Source organism: Nycticebus coucang, chromosome 22 (genome assembly GCF_027406575.1).
Source record: "Nycticebus coucang isolate mNycCou1 chromosome 22, mNycCou1.pri, whole genome shotgun sequence".
Classification (NCBI taxonomy): domain Eukaryota; kingdom Metazoa; phylum Chordata; class Mammalia; order Primates; family Lorisidae; genus Nycticebus; species Nycticebus coucang.
Genome location: NC_069801.1, coordinates 39,377,361 through 39,392,030, shown reverse-complemented (window position 1 = coordinate 39,392,030; position 14,670 = coordinate 39,377,361). Strand labels below are relative to the sequence as shown.

The window sequence follows — 14,670 nt, the reverse complement described above, 5'->3', positions numbered from 1 at the left end:
TTTATGCTGAGCTCAGACAAATGTAGTCTCTAGATGACAGGGGCTGTGAAAGACCCCACAGGCAGAGAAAGTACTACCACTTCAACAACTCCCCAACCATTCCTGAGCTCCACCTGGAATAGACAGCTGGCCTGGCCTGGGAACAGAGGTGGGGTACAGCTCCATGCCATGCACCATGCCCACCCAACTACCCCTGAGGGGAGCCCGGCTGTGGAGACGTGGAGACGTGGAGACATGCAGATACATGGTGTATCAGGGACCCAAGCAGCAGAAACATGCAGAGCAAGGGGCCTGCCCACCAGCCCAAACAACGAAGACTGGCAGGCAGGCGTGGCTGGAGTGAGCCTGTGGGAGCTAACCAAGCCCGTTGATTCCTACTGACGGGCACATCCCATCGACGGGTGCATCCCATCGACAGGCGAGCTGTAGATGAATAAAGAAGTGAAAAGGACCAACCTTCTCGCTGATCTGAGAGATGAGAGTTTGGGTTGATGGCAGAGTGCGATGAGGATGAGGAGGGAATAAAAAAAAGACAAGGAGAAACACAGAGAGAGTAAAAACAGGCCAACCTTCATCTGCCCACACAGCACGGAGATGAGACAAGACTCCTTTGTCCCCTCGCACACACACGTGCACACGGACCACACCACTCACAAAAGACTCAGGACTCATGGAGGACACAGTGGACAGGGCGGGGCCCACTGGCAGGTGCCAGAGATGCCGAGGGCGGGATCAGGAGGGGTGGAAGTGGGGCAAAGGCAGGCCCCCATGCCTCACACGTACCCCACAGCTCAGACAGACCTAATGGACTGGGCTCTGAGGTCAGGGCCCAACAAGCCCACAAACCCATCAAAGTACACAGCCACTAGAACCCCACCATCATGAGGAAGCCCTATGTTGCACAACACAGCGTGAGGAGCACATCTGGGTGCCTGTGGGAGAAAGGCTAGGAGGCATCATCCCCATTTTAGATGGTTCAGCAGCCAGGTCCCTGCAGAGAAGGGGGGACATTAGGAACTTGGTGCAGATAGGCCAGGCTCCACCAAGGGCAAGACTCCATCCTGGCCCCAGCGGTTATACACCCTGAGAGCTGTGGAAGGAAGGAGAGAATGAGTCACTCAGGGATGGATTCAGATGGTGACAGGAGAAAGAGGCTAGCTCACCCAGCTTGCCTGGGCCTGCTAGACCGTGGGTGGAGCTGCAGGCAACTGTGAAGAAAGTCAGATGAAACTGGATAATACATCACCCCACAGGCTGCGCGGACAGCTGCAGTGGCTACTGACTAGCAAGTGCCCCTATGCCTGGCACCATACTGGTGTTTTTTTTTTTTTTTAAGAGACAGAGTCTTATTTTGTCACCCTCAGTAGCGCGCCGTGGTGTCACAGCTCACAGCAACCTCTAGCTCTTGGGCTTAGTTTTCTTGCCTCAGCCTCCTAAGTAGCTGGGACTACAGGCGCCTGCCACAATGCCCAGCTATTTTTTTGTTTTGCAGTTTGGCTGGAGCTGGGTTCGAACCCCCTACCCTTGACATATAGGGCCGGCGCCCTACCCACTGAGCCACAGGCACTGCCCCGTACTGGTCTTTTATACATACCATCCCATTAAACACAGCTGCTGCATGGCCTCAAGAAGATAGTGGGAGCCCTGAGAGTTTGGGGACACAGAAGAGGGATGTTGGGGTGACATTGAAGCTAAGTCTGAAGAGGAGACAAGGCCTTGGGGCCAGTGGATGCGGTGAGGAGCATCAGAGATGGACAGCAACACTGGCAGTAGGAGACCGTCACCCAGAGCACTGGTTCTCAACTGGCCTATCCCCCACCCCCACCCCAGGCAACAAGTGGAAATGTCTGGAGATACTTTTGGTTATCTAAGTTGGTTTGATTAGGGGGTACTACTGGCATCTAGTGGGCTAGGGATATTGCTACACACCCTACAACACACAGAACAGCCCTACAACTAAGAATCACTAGTCCAGAAATATCACTAGTGCCGAGGTTAAGAAACCTCGGGCTACAGCCCACACCAACTCAGAGGCTGAGGCTAAGGCCCTGACATAGCTGGAGCCCAGAGGGAGCCCCCTTCCTCTGGAGGGAACAGGAGCCTGCTATTGAAGGAAGCCTCAATGTTGCAATGAGACAGACGGATAGGGCCCAGTCTAGCAGGCAAGGTGGCACTGGGGTTCCACCATGGGTATCCACCTGTAACTAGGGGTCAGGATACAGAGCTGGTGGCCAGCCCTGTATGGACTGTTCTAGAGTTGGAGCTGAAGACCCCTTCACTGCTGGTGGCAGAAGGCAAAGGACTTTGCCAGGGATGAGATGAGGACAGGTGGGGGTTGTGCTTTTCAGGTGTGCAGAAGTTCAGACAGTAGGGCAGCAGGGCCTGTCCTGGGTCTGTAGGGCAGGTTGTTCTTGGCAAAGGAGCACAGGGATAGATTTGATGGGGCCTAAATATGACGCAGGTGTCCTGGGGACAGAGGTTTAGGAGTAGTCCTCAGACATCAGGACCCACGGAAACGTACACGTGTGTGTGAAGGACAATAGAAGCCAGGTTGGCCATTAAGAGTCCTTAGCAAAGTGGGGCTGTCACTAATGCAACTCCCACCTTCCCTGCCAAAAGAATATGAGAATGGAGCCAGGAAGGTGGGTTCAGGAAGATCTGGTGGGTGTGGAATGGGTGTGGCTAGTCCGGGTCCTTGTCTGAGTCCCCCACTTGTGGACAATGAGCCCCATAGACAGGGATCCTCTAAGGGGCTCAATGTAAGATATCCCTGGTCAATACCTGAGTTGCCAGCTACAGCAGACAAGCTCAGCCTGTCTCCAAAGAGACCCCTGCCTGTAGCTCTACCCAAAAATCATGCCCATGAAGCTTGCTTGGTGTTTACAGAGGCTCTAGTGGGCCTCTCCCTGGTGCAGCAACATGTAGACAAAGGCTTCCATGATGAGGCCTGGGACTGTTACACTCTCAACCCTTAGTCCAGAAAGCACTGCATTCAGGATGGTTGAGGAGGCAGGTCTCTGAGAAGGGTCAATCCAGCTGTTCTTCCCTTGGATTGAACTCGTCAGCTCCAAGCCTGTCAGATGCTCTGCCTGGAACAGTGTGGGGTGAAGGCTGTGCTGTTTACAAATCTACTCCTCTCAGCCGTCTGGGAAGTTCTCTGGCTCCTGCCTCCCTATTCCGATTTTGTTCCTGAAGATGGGCCGCAGGTCAGTTCAACTGATCCTGCATAAGACACCTGATGAGGCCAGGTGGGAGCGACTTCCCACACCATGCCTCTGACTCTTAGGAAGCATCCTCAACTGTCTCTGAAGCACAATTTATTCATCACAAATAGCTCCTCTGATGCTTAACTGGTCACCAAATGGGCTAGCAGCCTCTGGCCTGACTGGACCTACCTTGTGCCGTGACATACCCCAGTTCCCCGGTAACTCACATGGCCCTGAAGAGTGAGATAGGCCACTGCTATTGCCCTGGCTTGTACACAGGGTGGATAGTCAGATGACACCCCTCACAAAGCCATACTGGGCACTTAGTGTGATGAAATCATCACTGCAATGAAGGTGCATCCACTTTCCTTTACAAATCCCCTGGGTAGAGATGGTTTAAGTATCCATCTGTGTAAGAGGGCTAAGTGAGGGGACAGTGAAAGTAGGAGGGACCCCAGGCTCCCTCCGCATTGGCACTATGCACATCAGACCCAGCATATTCTCAAGGAAAGGGCAAGGTGACCAGGTTTGGGTTGTGAGCACAGCAGAGACTGGACACCCCAAATCAGTCCCAAGATTCTCTCTGCTGGGCACCTGCACTTCTGAAAAGCATGCTATGTACTTAGTGCAAGCAAGGGAAACCTAGAATACACTAAGTGCTCACCCCAGGCAACATACCCATAGGGGCTTATATAGCAGAACACAAGGGTTCTTTCTGGCTGGTGGCAGAGCACAGCTGGCTCCTCTGGGAAGGCCCCAGGCAGACATAGACAGAGGACAGGTTCACCTGGCCCAGTCCATTCCTGAGGTCATGGAGCCCACAGTGCTAGGGCAGGCAGGAGGATGTACTGGAGAAAAAGGAGGCCAAGTGTGCATAAATGTTGTGTGTCTGCACACACGCATGTACATGCATATATGAGAAATTGCTTGGAAGGCTCCAAACTCCCATGGGGCCCTGGGCCCGAGCAGCAGGACCTATAAGAGATACAAATACTACCGAGAGTGGCTGCTTCCCTGAGGGCCTGAAAGGAAAGAAGGCAAAACAGTGGCAGGCAGGGTGGGCACTAGGAGTCTGCTCCGTGGGAGCTGCTGCTGCTGTCATTGCTGCAGAAAGAGGTGGGAAGGAGGAGAGACTGGGCTTGGTGTCTGCACTGAGGGCACTGGAAGCATGCCCAGCTGGTGCACCTTAGCTCCATGGGGACAGGAGGCAGGTACCACCCCAGTCCTTACCTCGCACATACAGGTTCGCAGGGGCTGAGTAGCGTGTGCCTGCAGAGTTGGTCGCCACACACTCGTACTTGCCTTGGTCTGATTCTTCACTGCTCTCAATCTGCAAAGCCCCTGTGGGGACACAAAGGGAGAGGTCAGGCAAGGCCCAGGTCGAGTGTGGCCTGAATATAAGGAGGGTTTTGATAGCATCTGTGGCTTATGTTGACCAGAAGTTGCAGCTCATCTGGGCCACCCCTTGGCACCTATGCTGCTTCCGAGAAGCTCTCCTGATGAGTCCAGTGGCTTCCTGGCTAGATCTCAGGGTTGCGCTTTGGAGCACAATCCCATGGCACCCTACAGTCTAGTTAGGCCTATCTTTGCTGTGCCAGGGGCTGTACCTCAGCCCCTAACTCTACTGAGTGTCCACCACACCCATATCAGTACTGGAGCCTGTTTGCTAGTGAACATCCCCATTAGTGTTCTGGCCACATAGCCCCACCAGACAACTAAGAGCTAGGTGTGGGGGTGTCCTGGGGCTGGCCTGTATGTAGGCTGGCAAGTGTGATGGCCCTTCTCAGGCAAGAGCCTGGGAATCTGCTGCCCACAGGAAGAGTCTTACACCGGGGGCGTGGAGCCCAGCAGCCTCTGCTCCAACATCCATCCTCCTCTCCTACTCCAACGCCCACCCCACTGGCTCCACCCATTCCGGGCTCCTCTCCTCGGTCTGGTCCTACTCAAGTGCTTCGACCCACCACGGCTCCTGCATAATTCAGGAGGCTAATGGAGGCTGTAGCTCCCACTCGGGCCACTGCCCTGAGGGGCTGCTCTGGCCTCAGACGGACAGATAGGAGTCAGGATTAGGAGGTGGGAAGCAAAAGGACCTTCACAGAAAGTGGAAATCACTTGGGCTTGGGGCCAGGACTATATGGAGGAGCCCAAGACAGAGGGGATTGGCCTGCCCCAAGCCCCAGTGACAGACATTTGAAAAAACTGCTTGTGAAAGCACATGGGCAAGCTGTCTATGACAGTCATACCCCCAGGCACAGGCAACACACCCTCCCTGGAACAATCCAACAGACAATTACACCCACACAGGACTGTCTAATAGACAGTTAATAACCACCACAGCACATGGTCTGACAGAGAACCACCTCCTGCATAGAACAAAGGCCTGACCCTTACAGTCCCTACTTCTCCTGGGCCCAGGCTAACCGACAATCACACCCATGTAGGACACAGAAAGAACCTGCCAGGCCCCCCTGACTGGACAGGAGCCAGAGGAGTTACTAACCATGCTCACAGTTCTAGCTTGATGGGAGGACCACTGGGAGGGAGGGGTCGTCTAAGCCATAGCCCCTTCCTGCCTGGCATTGCTCTTCCACCACCTAACGGGGGGGTGGTGGTGGTGGTGTGTGCATGTGTGTGGAGGGGCTGGGGGTAAAAAGAGAGGGGAAGCCACCAATGGGAAAGATGAAGGTCTGGCCTATCTCTACGGCCCTGGCCTTTGCCCTCCCCACTAGGCACCAGGGAGGGTCAGGGGCAAGGGCACATGCCAAATACCCATCTCCTGCAAGAACAGTCCTGACAGTCATCCAACAGGTCATGTTTATGGAATGGATGGACATTGTTACAGAAAATGTTCATTCAGACAAGTGTGTATGAAGGGTCAGGCCCCTGACTGGCAGGGGCTGCCCTAAGTTTGGCTTGGCAGAGATGGCTGGTGCCACAAACACCAGAAAGAGGTGCTTAGGTAAGATTTTTTTCTGTGGGAACAGAAGGCTCCCCTGTAACCAGCGCCAAAGGCTGGTCTGGGGACCCAACACAGACCTGTACCTATCTGCACACTAAACCCCCCAAATCTGGAATCAACACCAAGACCCAGGAGAAGGGACAGCAGAGCGAGCACGTGCTGGGTGAACAGGTGGGGAGATCTAGACGGATGCTAGGTGAGGAATGCCCATCCATAGGGTATTGGGCAAGACATCCCACAGGGAGGCAGCTGCTTTTCTTTTCTTTTCTTGTGGTTTTTGGCCGGGGCTAGGTTTGAACCAGCCACCTCTGGCATATGGGACCGGCGCCCTACTCCTTGAGCCACAGGCGCCGCCCAAAGGCAGCTGCTTTTCACAACCCCATCTTCTGTCCTGAGACAGAATAAAACTCTGGCCCTGAACTCTGAGAGTCCAAAGGTGCTCATGGACACTGAGAGGGGCAAAGACAAAATGATGTGAATAAAAACAGAAAATCACTGGCTGGGCACAGTGGCTTGTGTCTGTAATCCTAGCACTCTGAGAGGCTGAGATGGGAGAATCCTTTGAACTCAGGTATTTGAGACCAATCTGAGCAAGAAATTCTATCTCTACTAAAAATAGAAAAAATTAGCAGGGCATTTTGATGGGCTTCTGCAGTCTCAGCTACTCAGGAGGCTGAGGCAGGAGGACTGCTTGAACCCAGGAGTTTGAGGTTGCTATGAGCTAGGCTGTGGCCACAGTAAATTCCAGCCTGGGCAACAGAGACTCCGTCTCAAAATAAAACACAACAGAAAACCACCATTTCACAGGGTGTCTGCTCTGTGCCAGACATTGTACACATTCTCCTCCTCTCCTTTAGTCCTCATGACCCTGCTCCAAAGTAAAGACATGAACTAAGTTTCTGCAGATGACACAGGGTGTAAATCAAATTTAAACCTGGATCTTTCTAAGTTCAAAGTCTGTATTTTAACCTCGAGCTGCAGGGCCCTGCTGTGTGATGGCTGCCTGGCAGGACTCCAAGCAGACAGGTCAGGTGAGCCAGGTATGCATGAGCCTGTTTATTTCCCTGTTGTCACCCAGCACTTAGATTCCCCCTCCCTGATGGGCTGAAGGGATTTAAGGAATGACCCTCTATCCACTGCAGCACAGAACCAAGGGTATTAAAGAGAAGGCCAAGCGATAAGGTTCCCAAGAAAAAGGAGGGTCTGAGGAAGAAAGGCAAGGCCTGGTCATGTTCCCCAACCTCACAGGAAGCTCCCCCATACACAGCAGCCTGGGGACAGGCTGAGGTCACTGCACGAGTGGACAGGGTCCCTTAGGCAGGGGAGCCAGGAAGGCCTGGGCAGCAGGGCTTGCCATCCCAGGCAGGGCTCAGCGAGTATTTCCACAACTCAGACTTGCAATGAATGAGTCCACAGGAAGGGATGACGCAGAGTGGATGTGTGTGGTGGCCAGTGGTATTGGGGGCCAGAGCTGGAGATGAAGAGCTGGAAAGGTAGGGATGGGCATGGGGAGGTGACGGACTGGACGGCATGGAGTGGAGGTGACAGCAGTGGCGTGGCATGGTGAGATGCACGGACAGCATTCTTACCTCTGATTGGTGAACCACCTGGCGAGGTAATTTGAATGCAAATAAGATCAGAAAGAAGCATTAGTACAAAAGAAAGGAAAGCCACAGAAAGCCAAATCAGATAAAATAAAACACGAGGAAGGGCCTTAAATACGTGTAGAACTTGAGGCCTGAGTTAGGCTGACACAGGTGATGTGTGAACAAGTGCCAGCCAGAGCCAGGCTGAGTGTGGGCAAGGCTATGTCCCACGTCATTGGCACTGCTGGAGGCTGGGTGAACTGACCAGGGGTAGGGGAGCTGGGAATTAGGAAGGTGAGACAGGGCTCCTACAGACCCACTGGCTGGGGCAAATGGAACAGGAAAGTGAAGAAAGAGGCAGCAACTTCACCCTGTAGGACCAACCAAATCCCACATGTGGGTAAGATTCTGAAACCAGGCACTTACCAAAACAAAGCAGAACATTAAAGCCAGGCAGGGGAGAGGCTAAATGGAAGGCTTGCCATGGGCTACCACCAGACCATGTCTCCTATAATAGCCCAGCCCCTCGGCAGAGGCAGCAGGCCATGGTAAACTCACAACCCACTGTCTGACTCACTATAAGGCCCACTCAACCCTGCTAAACTGGAGGACTACTGAGCTTCCTCTTGGCCTAACTGGCAAGGGGCAGAATCTACTGGCCCACCCTTGCCTGTGCAGTGCCTCACAACCCTGGGGGTTGGCAGCCCAGAGGCCAGGCATTCACCCTCCAAATCCAGGCCTATTATGAGGTCTGGGGAGGTTCCTTTTTCCACAAGTACCTCCTCTGAGGCTCAGGCTCCCTGTGATCATTGCCTCACCCAGGAGTGAGGAGCCCAGGTCCAGCTCTACCTACCCCTTCTAGGGGACAGGAAGTAAGCAGAGAAACCAACACTGCTCACTCTCGTCAAAGGTGATACCATTACCTGGAGGAATTCTCCGTCTCTGTGCACAAATGAGGAAATAGAGGCTGAGAAACACTCAGGGACTTGCCCAAAGCCCAAGGTCACATAGCTTGTAAGAAGGTGGCAGGAAGGGACCAGGCTTAGCCAGCCCACAGCCTTCCCATCGGATGAGGCTGGCAGTTCTGCAGATGCAGAGGCTGGGAGAAGGAAAAGGCAGCTGCTGCAACCTGGGACATGCATAAAGGATCTGGGAAGAATCAGCATAGTGATTCTCCCAGTGTCACCCCAGAACTTTTAGGGGTCCCCAAGGCCCTTCCACAGGTCAGAATCATTTCCATTACACTAAGAAATTGTTTGCCATATTCACTGTCTTTGTCTCACAAACATAAAGTGGATCCATGATGTCTGATGTCACAAGAGGCAGAAGCAGAATCCAGCTGCCTTCTACTAGGCCCCAAATGGAAGAGATTTTTATGAAAGTATAAAATAGTGCTGTGCCTCTCACTAACATTTTTGTTTTCAAAAATACAATTGTTTTTCATTTTAAAATGTTATTTACGTTAATACATACTGAGTTTTTAACTATTTTCAAACGGGTTAATAAATATTTAAAATTTCCTCGAACTTAGTATCTAATCAATAGGTTATAACACACACAAACGAAAGCTCTTTGAGGTCCTTTGACATTTATAATTAGAGTTCTCGAAACTGACAAACTGACAGTGACTGAGGTCCTCCTGTATTCTAAGCCAGAACCTAGGGAATGGGGTGTGGTAATACACATGGTCCAGGAGTGTCCGGGACCCCTTACTCCTATCCACAGCTCTTCCAAAACATATCTCTGGCCCTGTCAGAAAAGTAATTTACCCACCAAATTGAGAAGAATTTGCCTTTCTCATTTTACAAGATGGGTGTGAGGGACTGAGGGGACCTAAGCATCAATATCCCCTGGGGTGTGCCTGGGCCTAAGAGGTGCCAATAAGCTCAGGGCAAAGGGAGACTGTGACCCTGTACTGGTGCCAGGCTGTCCTGCAGACCCAGCTGACAGGGTAACAGCCTGGAGTAGGTCAGTTCTCCCAGGCAGAGCTGGGACAGCCAGTGAAGTAGGGGGCTGCTGAGCCTGTGTATCCCACCTACTGAGGCCAGTGGGCCTCTTCCTACAACCAGATGCTGCCATCTCTTTTTGAGACCCCTGAATCTTGGCTTAGACTTGGTGTTTTTTTTTTTTTTTTTGAGCCTCAAGCTGTCGCCATCGGGAGAGTGCTGTGGCATCACAGCTCACAGCAACCTCCAACTCCTGGGCTCAAGCGGTTCTCTTGCCTCCGCCTCCCAAGTAGCTGGGACTACAGGTGCCTGCCACAATGCCTGGCTATTTTTTGGTTGCAGCCATCATTGTTGTTTGGTGGGCCTGGGCTGGATTCTAACCCGCCAGCTTAGGTGTATGTGCCTGGCGCCTTAGCCACTTGAGCCACAGGCACCGAGCCTTGGCTCAGACTTGTTAAGGGATAGAGAAGACTACTCCCAAGACAAGCTTGTGGATGCAGTGAGTCAGGTTATCCTCTATGGCACTAGGGATGGCGGTTCACACATTACGCCATAGCAGGAGCACAGGAAGCCTCCTCAGGGTGTGCAGACTTGCCAGAGCTTACAAGCCCCACACCTTCTCTCAGGACCCAGCAACAGCTCTGAGCCTCACTTGGAGGTCAGTCCCTGATGGCTGTGGGACGCCACCTGCCTGCTCACAGCCCCATTTCTTTTTTTTGTAGAGACAGAGTTTCACTTTATGGCCCTTGGTAGAGTGCCATGGCATCATACAGCTCACAGCAACCTCCAACTCCTGGGCTTAAGCGATTCTCTTGCCTCAGCCTCCCGAGTAGCTGGGACTATAGGCGCCTGCCACAACACCCGGCTATTTTTTGGTTGCAGTTCAGCCGGGGCCGGGTTTGAACCCGCCACCCTCGGTATATGGGGCCAGCGCCTTACCGACTGAGCCACAGGCGCCGCCCCTCACAGCCCCATTTCTATTACCCAACCTTATTCCTGCTCTTCTTGGGTCTACCCTGGTCTCAAGTTTGAATTCTCCAGGAGGTGGTTATGGCAGCATGGCACGTCATGGCAGTGAGAAAAGTGCCTGCCAGGCACAGCCCACAACTGGGCAGGGCGTGCTGCCAGTACCTCTTGTCTAGCTCCTGCTCTAGGGGCCACACCCTAGATAGACATTCTGTGGCTCAGTCACAGATGCCAGGAGTTCTGGGTACTGGTGTCTGGAGAGGCTGACCCTGTGCAGCATTGAAACCCTAGTGGGGTCCAGCTGCTCCTCAGGCCCCCAGGTTTGGTATATGTGATGCTAGAAAGGCCTGTGGTGACCCCAAAGGGGAGCTCTGAGGCCCAGAGTCTCCATGTGTGACCCCAAATGACTCCCTTAACTCAGACACAGTAATTACAGCCTGTCCTACTTCACAGGGATGCAGAAGAATCAGCTGCAACAAAAGGCAGGAAAGCACTTTGTGAACTGTTGGTGATGCGTGAACTGTGATGGTCCCTGTATACAGCTGAGTGCTTGAGGGCCTAAGTCCATTCCATGAAGGGCTGTCCCTATAAATGTGCATGGACTAGCTTCAGAACTATTCTAAATGGTAATAGGTAGGGTAGCTACTGGGGCCCAGGGTCATAGGCCAAGTCAGGGAGGGATGGGGGAGGAGATTCTGTTGTTACTGCAGGGGGCGGGGACTTCCAGGTGGCAGGAAAGGTCAGAGATGTCTTCCTGGACCTAGAAAGCAGGAGGAGCGGACATTAGTACAGTCATGATCTGCAGGGATAAATTCCAAAGGCAGAGTTCATGAAATCATTCAATTCACCAGCTCAGTGAGATCTGTCCTACAGCTGGACTCCCTGCAAGGAGTATGAGCCCAGGAAAGCAGAACTGGAGGCATACGGTGACAGCATAGAGCAGGATAGTGTCAAAGAAGTAGCCAGAGGCTGAGAAGGGTGAAGCTTCCAAGTGGAGGAGCCAGAGGCAAGTGGAGGTGAGGAAGTGGGCAAGGATGGGCAAGGCTCAGTGTGAGTAGGGGAGCGGCAGGAACTAGGAAAAGCTCTCTCCATGGAGCCCTTACCATAGGCCAGGAGCAAACTCAAGCTCCAATTGTGTTGTCTTGCTCTTTCCTGTAACTCCTTTTCAAAGATGAGGAAAGTGACACTCAAAGAAGTTACATAACTGAGGCCAGAGAGCAAGTGGTAAGCTAAGGCCTGATGAGAAAAAGATGGGGACTTGGGCAGGGGAAGATCAAGAAGGGTTCCATATGCCTTGTTTAGGAGCAAGCACTTGACAAGGCAGGCAAGGAGATGCCACTGAGCTGGTCAGAGCATAGGAAGGACACCGAAGAAAATGACAGCTGCTGGGGGGCAGATTCTTGGGAAGACCCCAGAGACCAGGAGAATAGTGTCTGGTGCAAGGATAGGACCAAGACAGTGGAAGGAGAAAAAGGGACCAATAAAAGAACCACATGGGTGACAAACCAAGAGAACTTGGTTCCTTATTGGAGTAGGAATTGGGGTGTCTCCCAGGATTCAGGTTGGAGACCCTCACTCAAGGAGAGAGGGTCAGCCAGAGAAGAGCATGACTACCTGGGAAGAAGGTCATCATTCACCCTCGTCAAGGTGACAGCTAGAAAGCAGACTGATTTCTGGGTCTAGTGCTCAGGCAAGATGTTTGGACTACAGAGACTGAAGCAGGAGCTGCAGGTGAGGAGATGGCAGTGAGGGTTCTAGAAGGGGATGAGCGCTCTCCTGGCGCTCTCCTGGGGCAGCTGTGCCTCTGGGGCAATGCAGGGCTCCCAGAGAAGTAAGAAGGAAGTTGTAAGAGGCAGAGCCCTGGAAGGCTGGGAGGAAGTGGAAGGGAAGGTTGAGAAGGAAGGAGAGATGTTGGCCACTGAGGGGACAAGGGGGACAAGGCCTGAGCAGCATCCAGTGGAGTGATGGGCAGGCAAAGGGTGGCACAGAGCTGGGCACTGTGTAATGTAAATACTAGATGAGCAAATGCACGCATAAGCTTTCTCAAAACTGTTGCCAGATAGTCCATGCTGTTCCAGGGAGGCATCTAGCCTGTGGGGAGCTCCATCTGACCATTTGGGGAGCCTGCCTAGAGGAAACGTGACGAAACGCAGAGAAGCCAGTCATGCCGGTGCAGCGGCCACAAACATTCCCGGAATGTTTCCTGCCTTGATTATGGCTGTTTTAATTAACTGTGCTACAGCTGCCTCCATCTTGTTGAGTTTTAATTAAATTAAATGAGCTAACACTTCGTGAGCTGTCTCAGGCGGCAATAGTTGGGGCCAGAGTCCTGCTCTGTTGGGCGGCTCATCTCTCCCTTCTTCCCCTAGGCATGGAGAGGGCATGCACTGGGCAGGAGTTGGTATAGAGGGGTTGACACCTCAGGGAGAGGCACGGCACCTCTGAACCCTCAGGTTCCAGAAAGGGGTAAAAGTCCTGTCCTCCCTTTCAGTGTTGCCATCACAGTAGTCAAGCAGCAGAGATCCCAGACAGTGCTGGCCATCTTGCCCAGGGCCCACCATCCCATGGCTAACCGGAGGGTTTCTGGAGCAAGGTCTGTTGGTCCAGGCTGTGCTGGCAGCAGATGCAGGATGGAGCTAAGCTGATTCCGAGACTTCTTTCCTGACTGCTCTGTTCCCACAAAAACTGAATCAATTATCCTAGCAGAGTCTCATAGGTGGATTGATCAACAGGGTGATGCCTCCCACGGGGTCATGATAGCATCCTTGTGCCCAGGGCTCCCAGCTGGCTCAACTGACACATCTAGAGGAGACAGGTGGCTGAGGGACAGCAGCAAATTCCCCTGGCTCCGGACCCTGAGGTCCAACCTTTTGAAGCCTGATGAATCAGGCATCTTTGGCCTTTTTTCTCTAAACCCTGCCATCTGAAGAAGGAAAGAGAAGCATCATCCATGCCCTGTCTCAGGCCAGTCTACAGGGAAGGGGGAAGATGAACACCCACAGAGTACCTTCACAAAGCCTGCCATGTTGGGCATGTCATATGTGCTTTAAGGAGCAGGAATGGCCCAAAGTCTGGAGTGTGACAATCCTAGGAAGCTAAATTCATAGCTGATGACAAGCTGTTGCTGCCACATTCTCTTCCCTGAGCCAGGCAGGCCTGTAGTAAGATCCAATTCACTCCTCTTCGGGCCTTCTGCTTAGCCCCAGCTATCCCGCCCAAGAGGGTAGGCTGTGCTGGGATCTGGCAAGACACCTTTCTGATGTCTGCTCAGCCCCTTGACCCCTATTCTTTGCTCACCTGAACGCAGCTGCTTGATGCGGCCATTGCTTGTGGCAGGGTCCACGGGGAGGAAGTCCTTGAACCAAGAAATCTCAGGGTCTGGATTTCCACCTGCAGCACACAGCATGGTGGCTGTGCGTGCCTTCTCTACCACCTTCAGCTGAGGCCCCATGTCGATAGAAGGGAACCCGGGAGGCAGCTGTTCCTCTGCAGACAAAGAGCAGATGTGTGCATTAGGACTGGCCCTGCCTGTCCACTAGGACTCCTTTGTGGGTAACTTCCCTTGACTCCCAGGTTGGTTGGGGCCTTCAAGACTCTTTTCTCTTCCATCCCTGCCTTTTTTTTTTTTTTTTGTGGAGACAGAGTCTCACTTTACTGCCCTCAGTAGAGTGCCGTGGCGTCACACGGCTCACAGCAACCTCCAGCTCTTGGGCTTATGTGATTCTCTTGCCTCGGCCTCCCGAGCAGCTGGGACTACAGGCGCCCACCACAATGCCCGGCTATTTTTTGGTTGCAGTTTGGCCGGGGCTGGGTTTGAACCCACCACACTCCGTATATAGGGCTGGCGCCCTACTCACTGAGCCACAGGTGCAGCCCCCCATCCCTGACTTCTAAACACATAAAGAACCAGGGTCCTGAGTCCCTTTGGCAGGGTCAATAGCTGCAGTGGGGCCCACCCCAGCCCTGTCAGGGGATTTCCAGGTCTGAGAAGCAGTGCTTGAGACTCA

At 53.0% G+C, this 14,670-nt stretch overlaps 1 protein-coding gene across 19 annotated transcripts in view; it reads right to left on the bottom strand.

Annotated features, from left to right (window-relative positions):
* PTPRF (protein tyrosine phosphatase receptor type F) overlaps positions 1–14,670 on the bottom strand; it is a 92,644-nt gene that overhangs the window by 38,617 nt on the left and 39,357 nt on the right. For 8 of the 19 annotated variants that reach the window (XM_053575893.1, XM_053575898.1, XM_053575907.1 and 5 more), the window contains exons 6-8: positions 13,961–14,149; positions 7,755–7,772; positions 4,425–4,547 (exon numbers count right to left, since the gene is read on the bottom strand). In XM_053575893.1, the coding sequence (XP_053431868.1) occupies positions 4,425–4,547; positions 7,755–7,772; positions 13,961–14,149 (330 nt within the window). The remainder of the gene's footprint in view (positions 1–4,424; positions 4,548–7,754; positions 7,773–13,960; positions 14,150–14,670) is intronic. The other 11 variants (XM_053575897.1, XM_053575902.1, XM_053575899.1 and 8 more) reach the window with 3 other exon arrangements.